Source organism: Hakea prostrata, chromosome 1 (assembly GCF_041222555.1).
Source record: "Hakea prostrata isolate BN-2017 chromosome 1, UWA_Hpros_2, whole genome shotgun sequence".
Classification (NCBI taxonomy): domain Eukaryota; kingdom Viridiplantae; phylum Streptophyta; class Magnoliopsida; order Proteales; family Proteaceae; genus Hakea; species Hakea prostrata.
The window spans coordinates 30,522,221-30,541,184 of record NC_142600.1 but is presented as its reverse complement, the minus strand read 5'-3'; the positions used below and the strand labels follow the sequence as shown (position 1 = coordinate 30,541,184).

Genomic DNA, 18,964 nt, shown 5'->3' with positions numbered 1-18,964 from the left:
AACTTTCCCACCTCAAGGCATTTTAAAATTCTACATATTTGGTGGGACTTTGTGGAAAAGTTGGGAAAAGTAAAAAGTGGGATCCACCACTATCACTTTTCTACAAAATCCTTCTTTTCATTTCCCTCTCCCTCCACATATGGGACTTACATGTTTTTTTTTTCCCACCCCACCTTTGCAAACAAACGCAGCTTAGATATTTAGCGTTTTTATAGTAGAGATAAAATCTCTAGATTTCACCTGTACCCATAAATCTACATATTCACGTTTTTAGTATAAAAATATGAATCTCTAGATTTCATGAATCTAGAGATTTTCACAACCAAACGGGTATTAATCTCGCATTTATGAATGCAGAGATTTCAAATCTCTAAGTTCACGTAACCAAACATGCCCTAAATCATTTTCTAGCAGGCCCTAAACATAACACAAGTTGGAGATCCACGAACCACAATGTTCTGCTTGAAGGGCCTATTGTGTAACTGTTACTCTGTTAAGTGTTAACTACCGATCGATCCAAATTTGAAATTTTGAATGTGTAACTTACACTCTGCTCATTGGTTGTTAAAGAGAGAAGATTTCCCAAAGACCATTCGTTTTGTTGCATAAGAAATTCAAGCGGATTTACAGCAGAGATTTTGAATTTTACTCCTCCACATTCGATATGCAGCACGGTATACATTTCACACACCAAGCTCTCCTCTCTAAAGAAGGTTTTCTTTCACACCATGGGAGTAAGGTTGGATCGTCGTCTCCGTTCGGAAGTACACCTCTCACAACATTTTCATGGGCGAACCCAGATCTAAATCATCTTCGATTATGCACTTCGCCGACCCAGATTCCAATTGTCGTTGTAAGGAAAAATCGAAGACGGATTCCAGTCGCTGCAAGGAAAAATCGAAGACGGATTCCAATTGTTGCTGCGAGGAAAAATCGAAGACGGTTTGCGTGGGAAAGAATTGTAAAAGCTGCGATCCAATACGTTGCGTTTGTTGCATTTAATTCGAAAGCCTTGCCAGAATCGCTTGATTATGTTATCAGAGAAGCTTTTAGAGTAGGATATGGTGGAGGATCTGGGTTTTGGAAAGGTTTCGGAGGGAGAGGATTTGAGGGATGGGGAAGGAGGACACGGAGGATTAAGTTTGGGCTTTCTCGATTGTTGGGTGTTTGTATTTTGATGTTTTTGTTGAGTCTTAGGAGGAGACCTGAAACTGATTTAGCTTCTGGAGTTTTGGGGTTGTTTCTGTTGGGATCTTTGGTTTGGGATCGCCTGAAGATGAGAAAGGGATGGTTTTAGAGTGTTTTGATCTTGTGCTCTGGGTTCGTGATTTTGGTTTGTGGCATCAATATTTACGCAGTGGGTTTAAGACTTCAGGGTTCATTCTCATTTCCTGAAGATTCCAGCGGCAAGGAGGTGATGAGTTGCCTTTATCCTTTAGATTTAGCAAAAGAGGGGGAAATTTTCTGATGAGTTCTCCTCTCCCTCGATTCATTCTATTCTTTCACCCAAAAGAAAAATCTTTGTACTTTTATAATCTACAGCAATGAACAAGTCCCCTTCTCGGCATGTTCCGTTTTTCTTGAATCATCCCTTTACAATGCAATTTAAGACAATTTCTTTCGTTTCCTTTGTATCTTGTTTTTAAGTCACAGATTGAATTGGTTTGGATCCAACTTGGCACTCAAGTATCTACCAATACGATACATAAAAGTGAACAATTAGCTATTCAAATGATGATGCTTATCAGAGAAAAGAAACACAACAGGTTCCATGTTCCGTTGCAAATAAAATGTCCTTCAAAATTATTTAAACCCAAGCTTTCCCACCAAAACCTCTGCAATTTACTGAACTCCTCAAGAAGGAAACTCAGATTTTTTTTTCGTATGAAGTTCGAATCATGGTTCTCTAGTACCATCTAGAAATTTATGGAAATGTTGGAAAATATGGTTGCTGGACATAGGATTAGAGACATCAAGTGTTGAATTACGAAAGAATGCCAAAATGGTTATAAGTAGATGAGCAAAAGATGTTGTACCAAAACACCAAATGTAAACCAGAACCGTTACACCATTACACAATCAACAACTTTAAAGCCAGAAACACTGGAGTTTCAAAAGTCCAGAGCAGGGTTTGTAATGGCACATAGCTCTCCCATCAGGGCCAATCAACAACTTTAAAGCCAGAAACACTGGAGTTTCAAAAGTCCAGAGCAGAGTTTGTAATGGCACAGAGCTCTCCCATCAGGGCCAATCAACAACTTTAAAGCCAGAAACACTGGAGTTTCAAAAGTCCAGAGCAGAGTTTGTAATGGCACATAGCTCTCCCATCAGGGCCTTTCGCTTTTCGTTTCATGGGGCCAAAAAGGATTTAAGGTGTTCTGCAGTGGAACTCTTCCCCAACCCTAAACACCACCCCCGAAAAGAAGGGGGAAAAAAAAAACCAACCCCCCACAGCCCTACTTTCCGCATTCCAAGTTTTAGGAGAGATGCAAGTCGAAATGGCTGATGAAGTAATGCTCAATTACCAACATCAACTAAATTTGTAAAACTGAAACTATAGTACCTTCTCTCTGTTATTATCAGAGTTAGTTTAGATAAATCAGAATCCTCAGCTTCCTGCATCAGTGATGAGGGGCTAAGGTTCACAGCTTTCTCTGTATTCAACCACACATGGGGAAAATATTGTTTTTTCTCTATACAGAATACAACAAAGTAAAATAAAATTTTGGATCATTTATTTTTTTAACAGTTACAATATGTGATCAAGTCGAAAATTGACCAGTTATATACTTCGGTTGTTCTGTCCGTCTCGTCTGTTGCATTGGGAAGAAAATCATGTGTTCATACGCACCCCAGAAATATATGCTTCTGTATGTCTGAACTTTGAAGCATCAATCAGGTCCAACAGGCTCCAGAAATTGAACTCCCCGCAGCTTACGATGACTGTTTTGGTAGAAAATTGAAACTCATCAACCTTTGAAATGACTTCATGTGAAAATATCACCGATCATGACCACATCACAAACCATGACCATGTCTCTTCTCTTATCCATTGGCCCCAAATTTATCTAAGCTAGCGATCAGTATGATCTACATCGGTCCTCCAACCAAGTGATGATGGGAGCTTCATATATCACACCTGTGCCTGAGGAGATAAATTTACCCTAGCTAGCAATTAGTATGATCTACATCAGTCTTCCAACCCAGTGGATAATCAGGGATCACACTTGTGCCGGAGGAGATACAGTAGAGTTGTGAGTCCGAGCAAGCTCCCGCCTAAGGAAGAGTGCATATAGGAGCTCATTCCATACATCAGGTACCCCAGGGAGGCACCAATGACTGCAATCCTGCCTGTGAATGGGGGCAGGCCCAGCATTTGGTCCCAGATAGTACAAGGATGCATGACCATCTTTCCTCAGTGAGGTCATATAGGTTACATTCAACACATCCAATCCCATCACCTGTGGCTTATTTGAGTGTGCTTGTAGTATGTCATTTACTATGGTATACTGGGGCCAAGATTGGGATGGAACCAGTGATGGACCTAGTTCAGGTAGAGTCTCCAAATGACAGGCGCCCCCATCCTTCCAATCTCCACCTCTGTAAAGTCATGGTAGTATTAAAATTTGCATAAAGCATGTCAACATTCATCCAGAATTATCAAAATAGAGTTAAATTCCTTTGTGGACCTGATGCTGGCTGGCAGGTTAAAGAGAGATAACCAGAAGCTCAGCACATTAATGTACTTAAATGTGAGAGAACTCATATGAGTAATAGCACACTCCCAAAAGTGTATACATACTCAAAAGTGACTATATGAATGATGGTCTCATGATTCACAGAACAAAAATTCCTAAAAGACTCGAGTGTGAACCTTAACGACAGCAATTTCAAAGTAAAGAAGGCTCCACAGAGCTACTGGAAAACGTATAATTCAAGGAATTGGTTAAACGAAAGTAGCAGTAGGCTATAAAAAGCTAAGACAGACTGGTTGAAGGAGAGAACAACTAAAAAATGTTTCAGCTTCAAACCCTTATGACTCGTAAACAAATCAGTAAGTCCAACATGAAGGAAACAGATTAACCAAACCCAGAAAATTCAAGTATTAAGAAGCTGCTAATCTGCAAGAATGTCAAGCTGGCATGGACACATAAAGAAAAAAATTACAAATTCTATTCCAACCAGCATAAAAATTCAAAACATGAATGAATTAATTTGTGTGGCCAAGACTCAATCAATGGATGAAGTCCTTTTGAATAAAATTCTCCCCCAATGTTCTTTGGGCCCTCAGGACAGGGTCCACCAAAAAGATAAAGTCTTCCATTTTTCTTTTTCTCTTTTATGGGGGTTGGGGTGGTTTAGTGATAAAAATCTAAAAAACCATGAATGATGAAAGACTTAAAGTCATTCAAAGAGCTCACTTCCCAAAATACAGGATGGCAATTCAAGATATGAAGTGAGTACACAAGGTTTAACAATTACTAAACTTAGCTACTGAGGGTACAGCTAGCCACTAAATGGACACTATTTGGAGGATTTCTACAAGCAAATCAGCCTGGTCAATCATGCCTCAGTTTGATTTGCATTTTAATATTACATAAAACAACCCTTGGGAATATTGCAAGGCTATGACTTTCTTTCAAATATAATTGGTAAAGATATTAAATTAACCTACAATATGGATTATATGAGTTTTTACACGTCAGCACAAATATTTAGATCTTTTGGAAAGGATGGCTTGAATTTTAAAGCTCCCAACTTCCCCAAAATTTTGGATTTATTTTCTAGGTGTATATAGTACAAAAACAGTATCACACAAGCTTCAACAAATATCAAATCCTAGTTCTTTCATGTTTTCCTTTTCATTTGGTCGTTGGTAATAGGGGCTAAGCACTGTCAAGCTTAAATGCAAACTGCAAAGTCACACACACAAAATTTGAAATGAAAATATTATTGAGATAACTAATCAAGTTATTGGGACAAACCTGAAATGTGAAGGGGAATAGGTGCGGAAGAAGATCTGTGTCTTGCTCATATTCACTTCCCTACCAATCCAGTCGACCAAGGTGGTAATTGACCTCTGATATGCACTATCTACGCTCATATCAAATTGTACCTCCTTCCCATCCTGGAAATAACAACCCCTGATGGAAAGAAAAAAAAGAGTTGAGTATACAGGTTAATTGTGATTTTCACATTGATACTGAAGCATAACCCATAAAAATAAATTATAATTCTGATCATGTTGACACTTTGGCTTTCCCAATTCTCAAATCTTCTAAGAAATTGACATCTCCTAGACAATTCCAGCATCATGTAATTGCCATACAACATCTATTTTAGAGATAGTTTATATGATTTCACAGTTCAACCACTCAAGAATAAGAACTAGCAATACAAAAATTATGAGGAATAGAAAATCAGCACTTCAACAGATGATTTGATAACAGAGTGGGGAAAAACCATTTGAACCAGAGAAAGCATTTTCATTTATCATGGACATTGATCAGCATGTCAGCTCATAATATAATCTTCACAATATTTTCCTATATTTCCACTGTCATCTGGATCTCATATAAAATAAATAACCAAACTAACTACAGTCAAGTCGTAATGGTGTATAGACCAGTACACATACTGGTGAATACTGATTGCAGGTGCCAAATCCAATTATAGTCTTGAGATCATTTCTAGCTAATTAGTCCTATAAAGACATTCAATCCTTTAGTTACCAATAAGGCCTATAAAATCCTCATTATACTACACCTAATATTTTCGAATGAAATCCTGAATTATAAGAGCATTAATTTATTCTCCAACTATCAAATAAGCTTTTCAAAAAACAACATCCAAAATAAATAAGCCACTCCAAACTTAACCAGAACTCAAGAAGAAAAAAAAGGGGGGGGTGGGGGAGTACTTCAAAGTTTGAAGGTTTTACTCAGCCGGAAAAAAAAAAACCTATTTAACTCAAATCAAATTTCCTTCCTCTGTTAATGACTAAAACCAACATAAATTGTTCGTGTGCAGAGTGATTGGTTTTCGACATTGACAACAGGGAGAAAACCTATTCTACAAATCAACCTTTTGCAGAACTTTGATAATGCTTTTAAATCTCTATATATAGATTACTTAAAAGTTAGTTTTTGTTATCCCTTGCTTTTCTTGCTGTTACTTAAACTCTGGTTACCCCTTGAGCTTGCTCAGCTGGTTTAGGACAATGTGCTTTGGCCACAGGGTCCAAGGTCTGAGTCCCCATGAGTGAAGTGTCACATGGGTATGGAGACAGTTTTGTGTAACTGAGGGGGCCTGAACTGTTAAACCCAGGCAGGTTCAAGGGTTTTTACATCCACCAAAAATTGGGGTTGTTCGAAATCTAGTTGATTACATATAAGAAAACTAATAACTAAAATAAAAATGAAAGAGAGGGTAAAATAAGAATTATCTTCATTTGATAGAGTATGTACCCTCTAATGGTCTTCTCGTAGTTCCACCAGTGACCAGTATTGAACACAAGTACATCTGCATCTTTCCACCGTGCAGAGCTCCAATCCAGTTGATCCACTTTTAGGGTTGTTTTTACCTTCCCTGGAACTCCAGCTGGTGGACGGCCATGCAACACAAGAAATGGAGCTCTGTAATACTCCACAGTGCAGTTGAAGTCCCTGAACCTAAACGACAAGAACCCATTGTGCTTTGTGATTGGACTGCCATTCACTTCGTAAATTGAATCCTCATTAGGAATTGCTGCTGAGAGCAGACAGAGCATGGACTCCCATTGATTTCTACCAACTGAATCACCAACAAATACCAGCCTTCGGTTCCGAAGCTTCTCCAACATTTCCTTTGCATTAAATCTTAAGAAAAAAAGGGAAATCCAAGTCGTTACTTAATTGCAGAGCAAATCCAGAATCTCACGGGTAAAGCTAAGAACACTGAAGAATTGTTCAGACCAAATCAAGAACTGGACAAAGTAGGTGTTTAATTTGGACGATCAGTCTCGGAAAACTTCAGAGAAAATCCAAAATTTTACAGAAAAAGCTAATGATTTCAACACAAGTACAGAGAAATACAAACGATGATAGAAAGAAAGCAAGAAAGTAAAGGAAAAGAAGAATTATCCAAACTAGTGGACGAAAGAAACATTGGAATTCTTCTGAGTGAAGAAGAAAATTGAAAACTGAAAAGGTATACATTTGAGAAATAGGAAAAATGTTGGAGAAGAAACTAGAAAGAAAGAATGTGAGATTAAGAACCTGGGCAAGTTGCAATCTTTGGGTTGCCATCGCCACTTTGAGTAGAAAGAATCCGGCCTACCATTTTCAGAACAACGAAATCCACCATCGAGAAACCTGCAGTCTTTGGATTGGTAAAGCGGATAGCTTTCATCCCAAACCCACTCTCCATCAAACAAATCACACCGTTCACCACCGACTTCGATGAATCCCACCCTTTCAACTCTATTCCAGTTTTCAAATCCCAACCATAAGCGTTTCTGCAACTGTCTCCGATTCCCAGACCCGTTAGTACCAAACCTGTAATCCAAGTATAAGCAGCAGCCAACAAAGCAAAAGAAAGTAACAACAAACATGCGAAGATTGCCGAAATAGTGTTCTTGAGGTCTCAGACGATTGTTCCTCTTCAAAACCTCCGAAGAAGACACTGTTTCTGGGTCTTGGGGAGATGGGCTCTTCACCATTTGGAGTGAGGAAAATTTTGTTCAAATGGTCGGTTGAAGAGGTATGCTGTTTTCGTTCTTTGTGCTGTTTGTGGTTATTGAAACTGGGTAGTGTCAGCCGAGGACAGAATTCCAGAACGAGAAAGCCCAGAACGAGAAAGCAAGTGAGAATACAGACAGATGAGAGTGTCAAGGTGGAAAGGGCGTTTCCATTTATGCTGTGTGGGAGGAATATTTTTTTTTTCCCTGGTGAAAGCTATGTGGGAAGATTTAACAGACCCAAGAATGGCACCACCACCATGAAAACGAAGTAAAAGAGGAAAAGAAAAATACTTGTAAGAAACCGATAATTTAAATCAGAAAGAGCAGAGAGAAGATGGAAAATTCGGAATGTGCGATAATGGGGGAAGCCGGAAGCGTCATGTCTCCGTGTTGTGTGGCCCGTGACAGTGAGTCGTGTGTCCATGACTCCATCTCATGGAGAGAGAGATTATGTGGTTCGTATCAGTCAAGGCGAAATATGAATTGGTTCAAACCAGACCATTCTACCATTGCATTTGAGTAAAATTTCCGTCTTTAATTTTGCTTGGGACCGTCAAGCCGAGATTTCGTACCGTTGGATCCAAAATTTCAGTCGAAATTTAATTTCAACCGTTGAATTTTAATGATTTAGATCAAAATTTTGACCGAAATTCTGATCCGACGGCTGACTTAATGGTCTTGTGCATTAGATGCACAAGACCCAAGCAAAGTCGAAATGATTTTAACATTATTGGGCAGTGGAATTGGAAACTAATTCCTATATCACTTCTAGAATTGAAGCTATTAAATATAAAAATAATTATTATCTGATATTATATTTTATCCAAAAAAAATTATCTGATATATTGTGTGTATTTGGAATTTTTGGTATTTATTTATTGTAATTTTCTTTTTTAGGTATACTAGTTATTATAATCTTCTAGAATCTATTCTAGGTAATTTTCTAATTTATTACAAACTTTAATTTTAATAAATCTCTTTTATATAGAAAAAGTATAATTCTTGTATTTATATGTTTTAGTTTCTTCATATTGTCCATATCATTATTCAGCAAAATCTATTTACAATAATATAATAGAAGTCACCTTGTAGATATTTTAGATAAATGTAAGATAACAATATGGAAACTCCGGATCCTCTACGGATTTATGCTCCCACAGTCCCACTACACCTATGATAGCGACATGTGTCCCGTTACACAAAATTCTCTATTCTTTTTAACTTATTTTATTTCATTTTATTTTATTTTTTCCCTTACTTTCCCTCTAAGAGATATGTGAGTGAATTTTTCAATCTTTCATCGACATTTCCTTCCTTCTTCTCTTCATAGCTAAGAACTAAATCAGAGCTCGAAGACCCATATGTCCATCTCCATTTATTTTTCTGTCTCCTTTCCTCATGGCAAAGAACCTAACAAAGACCTTCACCTCACCCTTCACCGACCTCCTCATCAAGATTAGATTTCCGTATAAAAAAGTGAGGAAAAGAGAGGAGCGTTAGAGGTTTTCACAGAATGCACTTTTTCACATATTTCGAGAGAGGCTAACTTCGTGGCGAGCTTGTCAGGTCTGAAGTACTTTCCCAGACAAGGTTTAAAGTATCGGTATCGAGTATCATATAGATTAGATAATTTTAAGAGATACATCGTCCTATATCAAGTATTTTATCGTTTTGGTTAATGTATTTTAGTGTAATTCAATAAAAAGACGTATCGAGATGTATCGTATTGGTTTGGTCAAATATGGATACGTATCGGCTAGTATCGTATGGTATCTTGAAATAGTTTAAACATTGTTCCTAGAATCGGTTTGTGTATCAAAATTCCCCACCCCCTTTTTATCTTAGGTCCTATTCTTTGATTCCCTTATGTGTAAGCTATCCAGGTATTTTTATTTGAATAAATGAAGTTCGGTGTCTGAGAAAAAAAGAGAGAGAGAGAGGAGTGTTAGGGAAATGGATGGCACGATCAAATTATTCTTACAATAATTTATTAAGAGTAAACTAAAAAAATGCAATAAAAAGGTCAACAAATATTAAAGAATAACACTTCAGGTGATACATCAAGAACTTAGGAGTCCAAATTAATCATTAGCATTTCGTTAAAAACAAATAAATAAATTATGAATAAAAATGATTTTTTTTTATCGCGGTAGGAAGGGGTGCTAAAAACATGGATAGCACCACCACAATAAATATTTATTTATTTTATATCAAGTCAAACGTCAATCAATCTATTTAAAAAAATAAATTGTAAAAGAAAATTTTTTGCCAGCATTTCTCATAGCACTCCATCCTTGAAAAATGCCTAACATATATATGTTTTTATTTTTTTTCATTTTTCTAAAATATCCTTCCTCCATTGCATAAAATTATACACTTCTTTTTTTGTTGAAGCATAAAACTATACACAAGTCATGTAACCAAGCTTCTTTTTTTTTTTAAAGTTTATTATCTATTAAGGGTGGTTTTAAACTTTTATTTAAAGGATTTGGATCATAATGATCTCACTTGTTCGATTGTACAAAAAAATTCATAATTATATTATGAGAATAATATATATATATATATAATTTTTATCCTGCTCATTATGAAATCACAATTGCCTTTTTTATTTTTAATGGTGTAATATTCTTTTTGTTGTTTGTTAAAACTAAGGGTGTCAATTGCGTACCGAAACCGTTTAACCGTACCGAACCGTACCGTCTAAAACCGCACCGTACCGTACCGTTCAAAATTCGATGCGATGCGTACTAAACCGAATTTCTTGATGCGGTTCGGTTTTAGGTACTCATACCGTCGGTACGTATCGAAACCGTACCGAATTGGTACCGTACACAATTAAGAGATATAAGTTGTAATTTTACAATTAAAACACTTAACCTTTTCCCTATCCCTAATTCCCTATTTTAATTTTTCGTTTCATCATTCACTTCTCTTCTTAGATTTACTTGTTTTGCCTCTATTAATTAGATTTATTTGCTTTATCTATGTTAATTTCATATTATATCGATTGGTTGATCACAATTTCATTAGGATCTAAATGAACTAATAACAAAAGTGGCATAAGTTCATTTGTACCAAAATTGTACCGCACTAGATACCGTGTTTAAACCGTTTTTCCGTACCGATTTAATACCGAAACCGTACCGAACCGTTTTTGTAAATACCGAAACCGTACCGTACCGTTTGAATTCGGTACGGTACGGTTCTGGTTTTCGATATTCAAAGTTGGTACCGCACCGAAACCGTACCAAATTACCGAAACCGTACCGATTGACACCCTTAGTTAAAACTACAAATGACCCCTTGTACTATAATTTTAATATATCTTATTTTTAGTATTTTTTAAATTATTAATATAATCTTAGACTTTACCTCAAATTATTGATGCCCCTAGTATTAAGTTCCATTAGTTAAGTAATAATGTGACACTATTGATTTTTAAAAAAATATAGAATAATCTAAGATTTTTTATTACTTTTTTACTCTTTTTGTCATCTCATCATCATGATCTAAGATCTGACTATTTGAAATCTAAAATGATTATAATTTAAGGGCAAACTTGGTATCACCACATCTTTTTTTTTTAAAATGTATGGAATATCATCTTTTGGGTAAGGGTGTCAATTGCGTACCGAAACCGTCCGTTAACCCCACCCACAACACGCCCCGTCTAAAACCGCACCGTACAGCATTACGTTCAAAATTCGTGTGATGCGTCCCAACTGAACCCCAATTTCTTGATGCGGTTCCGGTTTTAGGTACTCATACCGTCGGTACGTACCGAAACCGTACCGAATTTGTACCGTGCCAAATTAAGAGATATAAATTGTAATTTTACAATTAAAACATTTAACCTTTTCCCTATCCCTAATTCCCTATTTCAAAATTTTGTTTCATCATTTATTTCTCTTCTTAGATTTACTTGTTTTGTCTCTATTAATTAGATTTATTTGTTTTATCTATGTTAATTTCAAATTATATCGATTGGTTGATCACAATTTCATTAGGATCTTAATGAACTAATAACAAAAGTGGCATAAGTTCATTCGTACCAAAATTGTATCGCACTAAATACCGTGTTTAAACCGTTTTTCCGTACCGATTTAATCCGAAAACCGTACCGAACCGTTTTTGTAAATACCGAAACCGTACCCCCTCCCGTTTAAATTCCGCATGCGCGGTTCTCGTTTTCATTATTCAAAGTTGGTACCGCACCGAAACCGTACCGAATTACCGAAACCGTACCGATTGACACCCTTACTTTTGGGTCATCATTAATTCAAGCGAAGGGCAAAATGGACATTGTATATACACAACTTTAACAATCTCTTAACACCATTAAAAGTGAGGGAGAAATAGTAATTTTATAGTTAAATAATAATAATACAAGGGGCATCAATAATTATCCTAACAAAAAAGAAAAAAAAATGATCATAAAGTATTAAAAAATATAAAAAGAAGAATAATTTGTATTATTTTGAAATATCACGCAAGAAAAAAAGATAGTAGTTCCAAATTTGGTGGATCAGTAGTAGAATTTTTGAGAGAAGAGTAAGAACAAATTATTCTATCTGGTGAGTTTTTCTAAACTATTTTAGAATTAATTATCGAAAATGACAATGTACGAAAAACAGCTTTCAAAGTGCTCTTTGGCTAGCTATAATCCAGTAAGGATGATGTAGACCGATGTTAATCCAAGCTGAATGAAAGGGACAAGTCCATGTCCCACTTAAAGCGCATAGTTTCAACACAATCTCCAATTGGTTTTATTGCTAGAGAAATGCAAATATTTTGATGTAAAGTGAAATTTATTTTTTCAATAAAATAATTTAAGAACTCGACTACTGGGATATTATTTTTTCTAACTAGAATAATTTTCATATTTCAAATAAAAATGTAATTTTAATTTACTTATAAAAAATATTAAAAAAAATCCCCCAAGGAATGTTGTAAAAAACCTAAGCTAATGGACATAAACATGTATATTTGCAATACCGTCATCAATATGTATGCAAAGTCTGGGTTGATTGACAGGGCACGTCATATTTTCAATACAAAACGCCGCACTAGTAGTCTTGTTTCATTGAATACCATTGAAGGCACTTGAAATAAAATAGGTTAATCTTTAAAAAATTTACGTTAATTTTTCATCAATTGTACAACCAACCAAACAACTTGGTTAATACATTTACTCCATGTGCAACCAAAATGACATAAAAGGGACAAAAAGAATTCTTTTCACTTCACTTCACTTTCTTTCCCTTTCCCATTTGCCTTGCAACCAAACATACTCTTGGAGAAATCAAGGTTCTCATTCTATTCAAAATTCTTCACTATTGGGAAGATTTCTAACATAGGACTGGAATACCCTAACAATGGGCCTTGGGCAGTGTTTGGTGGACCCCAATAGTTGTAGTTTGAGGTCAAGACATTAAAACGTCTCAACAACAATTGTTGGGGGTGAGACTCCATAGAAGATTTGCTCACTGGACTCTACTTGCATGGAAGCCTTTGATACCTGGTTCGCCCTTTGTTTATGAAAGTGCATGTACCATCAAGTGCAAATATATGAACCAATCAAGTTGATCAATAACAAGTCATCCTTCCTTGATGTCTAATTAAGTTTACATCTGTTCATGCTGTTCCTTGATCCAAAGTCAATTGGCAGATTCCATCTGATAAAGAAAACTTTAAGCAGAGAATTTGATAAGATGTTGTTTTAGAACCATCTCTCCCATAGTTATACTCCAATTGATAGTGTCAAGACTATCTAAAGGCAACTAAATTTCCAGATGGCCTTCCACATAGTATTGCATGCTGATGCTGCCTTTCAGGTCAAGCCTGAAACTTAAAGATAGGGAATTATGCCTTGTCTCTGATTTTCAAATCTCCAAAATCTCCTCCTCAAGCCAAAATTCCAGATAATAAAAGGTTTCACTTCAATGTCACAGTAAGTGTATAGAAGAGTTTATGCCACAGTAAGTGGTTCTAAATATTTCAGCTTCAACAGAAGTCAAAACAAAATGACTACTGAAACAGACACCCCCCAAAGAAATCAAAATTTGGTGAAAGTACAAATTTCAAACCTTGCATAGTATAAGTGTAACTCTACTGTACTTCTGCTCCAACTCATTTGATTACCTAAGGGCTAAGATTAAGTGTCAAGACATCCTATGGTAAAAGATAGCATAACAGTTTAGTCACTCTGCTTCCTTGCCCATCTAAATAGAAGTCCACCAACCAAGGCAGTAAAGAGGGTATTGAATTTCATATGACACAGTAACAGAATGTGATAAATGCAGCAATACCAGTTATGAGACAAAGCCTGTCTAAACGGCTTTCGTTTCTCGTTTCCTCCTCCTTTAACTCACTCTGGGCTTTTGAATATAGATGACAGGATTCCAGAGCTTCACTGTAATTTTTGCTCCTATGAGATTTCAGTGCTTTTCTAAGTACAAGCACACTGTTCCTTCCATTAATGTGAGAGCCTCCCATGTCTTTCAGCAGCATACTTAGCTCTGTTAGCTTGAGGGTAGTCAGGGTACCCTCTCCCTCGGTGAGAATCACTCTAAACTTCATAACAAGGATGCATTCAACCACTTGACATGGAAGGATATCTTTGGATGGAAGAATGGATCCAAAACGTATCAAGAAATCCTTATCTGTTGGCCAATGCCTTTGACCACCTAGTGGACTCCAGCTTGCCACATTAGCAGCCTGCTTTTCCTTTTTGTTCACAATGATCCAACTAAGCCGGATTCCATCACGGAGATCCCTCCAAAGCTTCCCATCTTTTCTCTCCCTCTCAATGGATGAAACTGGTGGCAGACCGTCCTTGGTTGAGAGCAGAACCTCATTTTCATGAACTCTATTTCTATCTGATAAGTCAAGAAGATCAATCCGGAAAGGACAGTTATAAAACCAACCATCGAAGCCATCCGAATTGGGAATGCCCCAGAGAACCTTGGAGTATATCACTTTGTCTTTATATCTGACATCCACAATAGAGATGAAATCAGAGGGCGAAATATTTTCAAATTCATCAATTTCACCATAATACTCAGCATCAAACCATTCTTCAGCATATATAGAAAAGAAATCACTCTCAACCCCAGGCACATTCTTGTTCACAATGAGCGGGTAACAGTCTGCATAGAATTTTCTGAATCCACCAAGTGATAAGATCAAATTCTTAATATCCTCCCTATTAGTTGAGGGCCATAAAGAATGGCATGCTTTTTCCCATAAGCTCTCTTCCTTTGAAATGGAGCAGAAAGCAGCACAAGCACATGCTGCATTTGCCAATGCTGCACCATCAAGACGTCCCAATATGTCATAGAATAGATCACTGCTCAATGATGCCATACTTTTAACCTGGGCAGTCGGCATTATTGTCTAATTATGATCACCTGAAAATAAAATCTAAGAAAGTAAATGTTGATGCAATATTCTTCTCAATGTACAGGCAGACCAAGATCTGACCTCAACAAAACTAAAGAGATTATTTATCCAACACAACAAGAGGGGTTAGAAATTTTCTTCCAGATGAACATGCACAAAAAGGAAAAAGAAAAAGTAGTAACAAGTAGATGTGAATGAAGTTTTTTTCAAGCAATCCCTATTTAACAGGATGGTTTTCTTCAACCTAACCAAGCTACCATTCTGCATAAACATGTATGTTGCAGCAGCTTATTTTTGGTGGAACATTATCTTAAATGTACTTCACTGATGAAAATATTAGTCTCTTCCTTCCTATTTACCAGTGTGTTTTTCTCCTGAATAAAAAAAAAATCTTTTCATATTTCTTTCTAAGAGTTAAGGAAAAGGTCTTGCTGTTCAAATAATTGTGTGCATCTAATCAAAGTTCTACTTGTTACCATTCCCAATAGCATCAAAAAGTCTTTATTTTAAGGAATGAAGGATTCCAATAATCAATCAATAGATATGCTGACAAGAAGATAATGAGGCATGCAATTTCCCAAACCATACTAATCGTCAGAGAGTTCATTCTAGTGCCTAAAGTTAAAGACTACAAAGAAACAACCTGTGATCCATTTGCTTCCATTGCCTTGTGCTGTATCCAGGTAATACTTGGACTGGAACCATTTCTTTTAGGTCTTAACTAGAATCTGATGAGCCATATGATCTTCATAAAGGATGGATTCATTAAAGAATGTGAATAACAAAAGAGTTTTCATTTTGAGAAATTCTCTCTGTTTCTTATCGACATGTTATGTGGTGATTCAAGGTGATTCTTAGGAAAAAGAAAAAAAATGAGGATTGGAACTCCAGAGAAGTCGATCTTGAGGCATCACTTTCAGTGCTGTTTGAAACAAAATGAAACAATTCATATTCCATTGGCAATGAAGAACCTAAACCGGATAGACTCCATAGAGAGGCGAGAAGAGATACAGGCATATGTAACAGAAAACTGAGCAAATATTAAATGATAGCACAAACGAGACTACTACATCTGCAAGAAGGATAAGGTATATACTAGTTGCTCGCCAATAAGAAACATAAAAAACCATAATTTTGTTCAGACTTCAGAATTTAAAAGCTTGCGATATATTATAACTTTAATCAGCCTAAACCTATATTTTGTGATGGAACATGTATGAACGCTGGAATCTAAAACTCTAAACTGCACAGTTCTGAACTTACTGCACAAAGCACAAAATAGGCAGATCTGTTCTAAAAGTGTAATGAGCCAATACCTCAGACTGCATATCAGACAAACTCAAACAATAAAAATAACAGTATAACTGTGTTGCACATTGCTTCGATATTTAAATTACAGACAACAGAGAACAATCAATACCTGATACTTTCCCTTAGCTAAGCCTGCTCCTAACTAAATGGGTTTGGCTATGTGAATTAGAATTCGCCATCAAACTCTGTTTTGATTTATAATACTCTAGCATAAGAAAGTTTGCTGCCAGGATTCCAGCTTACAGGTATGGCTAGACCTTCTATATATGATGCCCACTACCCAACTGACTCATCAACTCTCCTCCTTTACCTTCCATTCCCCCATTTTGGAACTACCAATACAAATATATTTATTTTTAAGTTCAAGGTGTTAGTGGAGTATCCACTGCCTACCAACAACAACCATAACCTTATCCCAACTCAACGAGATTCGCTACAGTTCAAGGAGTTAGTTGAGTATCCACTGCCTACCAACAACAACAACAACACCCCTAACTTATCCCAACTCAATGGGGTTGGCTATGCAAATCCTTGGGTTAAGTAAAAGAGACAAGAGAAGTAACTATAATAAATTTAAGCATGAAAAAGCCTGAAGATAATTAGGAAACACAGTCAAGGTAGCATTCCAGCAACATCTATTTATACAGGATCAACCACATGGGTCCTAGTTTTTTAGACAACTCTATTAGCATTCATATAGATGTCATCCTAGCACATGCATATCCTTACGTACTATTTCTTTAATAGTCAATTCAGGCTACCTCCTACTTCTTTGAGCTTTATCTAGTTGGATCTGATCAACCTTCATTACAAATTCCTCTAATGGCCTCCTTTCGACATGCCCATACTACCTCAAGTGGCACTCTCTTAACTTGTCTTGAATTGGTGCAATACCCAAGTTGGATATAATATAATCATTCCTTACTCTTATCTCCCCTACTCTTGTCACAAATCCTAATCTCTGCTACACTTATTTTGTTTTAATGGCTCCTCTTGGTTGCCCACCATTCTGCCCCATAGTTATCAAACTATCTTGTAGAACTTTCCTTTGAGCTTAATGGGCATATGTTTGTCACACAACACACCCGAAGTACATCTCCACTTCAATGAGATATGTAGTCATCTATATCACACCCCCCCCCCGCGCGGCCCCCAATTGTTAATGGTAGAGCCAAGCACCCAAAACATTCACTTTGTGGTATCTCTTGATCCTCAAGTCCAATCACCCACTGCCTACCGTCTCACCAAAATTAATCACATTCACATAAATTAGCAGAAACCGAAAATTTTCTTTCTAAACACTAACAAAAAAGAAGGAATCAATGACTCGAAGTCGTAAACTTCTTCTCTTTCTCTCTTTCTTTCTGTCTTCTTCTTCTTCTTCTTCTTCTTTTTTTTTTTTTTTTTTTTTTTTTTGGGGAAAACAAATTTGTAAACTTCACAGCCATAAAAGATGTTTAATTTTCTTGAGAGGTACCATGGACAAATTCGCTAGCAGAGGCAGAAGCAGAGGCATCGATAGAGGGATAGAGGGATAGAGGAAGAATGTATTCATGCGATTCCAACGGATATTGGTGAATTGTTTATGTTCTAGAAAGCATAAAACATTAAATCAATCAAAACCAAATGGCTTCAGAGGGTGCGCAAGACAGAAGATCAACAAATGAGAGCACAGAGGAACTCACCTGCGGCTCACCACCTCATACATCGATTCGCCGACAAATGCTAGCCGTTCAAAAATAGAGTTAACCAGTAACTAAAGATAGCCACAAGGATGGAAGTGAGAATTTTATGGAGGTTCAAAGAGACCAGAGCATCTGGAATTCGAAGATAAGGTAACCCGGACTTCCGAGTTGAACGTGTTCCGAAACAGGAAATTTAAAGAATAACGATCAACACCTAATTGAACCCACCTGCCGACAATAGTTTGCTAGCTACCCAAGAGAGAATTTAAACCAGAACGCAAGTTAGCTTCAGGAAATCAGGAAATTGAAGACGTCAAGGTAACCCAGAATCCAGAGTCGAACCTTAATAGTGCAATGCGAGCAAGAGAAAGTAATCACAAAATTCAAAGCACGAGCTTTAGAATCAGAGGCATCATTGCCTCCATATCTGTCACTGTTATTGTTTGGTGACCTGTTGATTTCTAAGTGTTCAATCTTGGCCTCTCCACTGTCATGGATGAGCGACTTACCAACTGGGGCGAGGGTGACAACACCTGACGTGTGGGTTCAGACAATTATTTTTTTTACAAGTTAAAAATCAGAATGGGGTTTTTCCTATCAACACAATTATTATAATAAACCAATGGGCAAGAGTTGAAGATGATCAGGGTTTTGTTACTCCTGTAGTAGTTCACAAGAACAACCGCAGATACTGCTTTCTCAGCATCTAAGCCACAAGTTGGTGTGTTGTAGAAATCCGTTTATTTGTATCATGTATGGAATTCAGTAATTCCATACGTACAAGTTCCAATGGTTTTTTTTTTTTGCAAAAGATAAGAGCTTCATTAAATAAAAAAGTTTAAGC

At 36.7% G+C, this 18,964-nt stretch overlaps 2 protein-coding genes across 2 annotated transcripts; both read right to left on the bottom strand.

Annotated features, from left to right (window-relative positions):
• Positions 1-2,569: 2,569 nt before the first annotated feature.
• Positions 2,570-7,979, bottom strand: LOC149028716 (protein trichome birefringence-like 10). Its single transcript, XM_089138748.1, has 4 exons — positions 7,257-7,979; positions 6,468-6,857; positions 4,986-5,144; positions 2,570-3,600 (listed from the first exon to the last, which is right to left on the bottom strand). The coding sequence occupies exons 1-4, from the start codon at positions 7,697-7,699 to the stop codon at positions 3,222-3,224; spliced, it is 1,371 nt and encodes a 456-aa protein (XP_088994874.1). The 5' UTR covers positions 7,700-7,979; the 3' UTR covers positions 2,570-3,221.
• A 4,884-nt stretch (positions 7,980-12,863) lies between these two features.
• On the bottom strand, positions 12,864-18,649 carry LOC149028715 (putative F-box protein At2g36090). The gene is made up of 2 exons (XM_089138747.1): positions 18,121-18,649; positions 12,864-15,132 (listed from the first exon to the last, which is right to left on the bottom strand). The coding sequence occupies exon 2, from the start codon at positions 15,110-15,112 to the stop codon at positions 13,991-13,993; it is 1,122 nt and encodes a 373-aa protein (XP_088994873.1). The 5' UTR covers positions 15,113-15,132; positions 18,121-18,649; the 3' UTR covers positions 12,864-13,990.
• Positions 18,650-18,964: the final 315 nt, after the last annotated feature.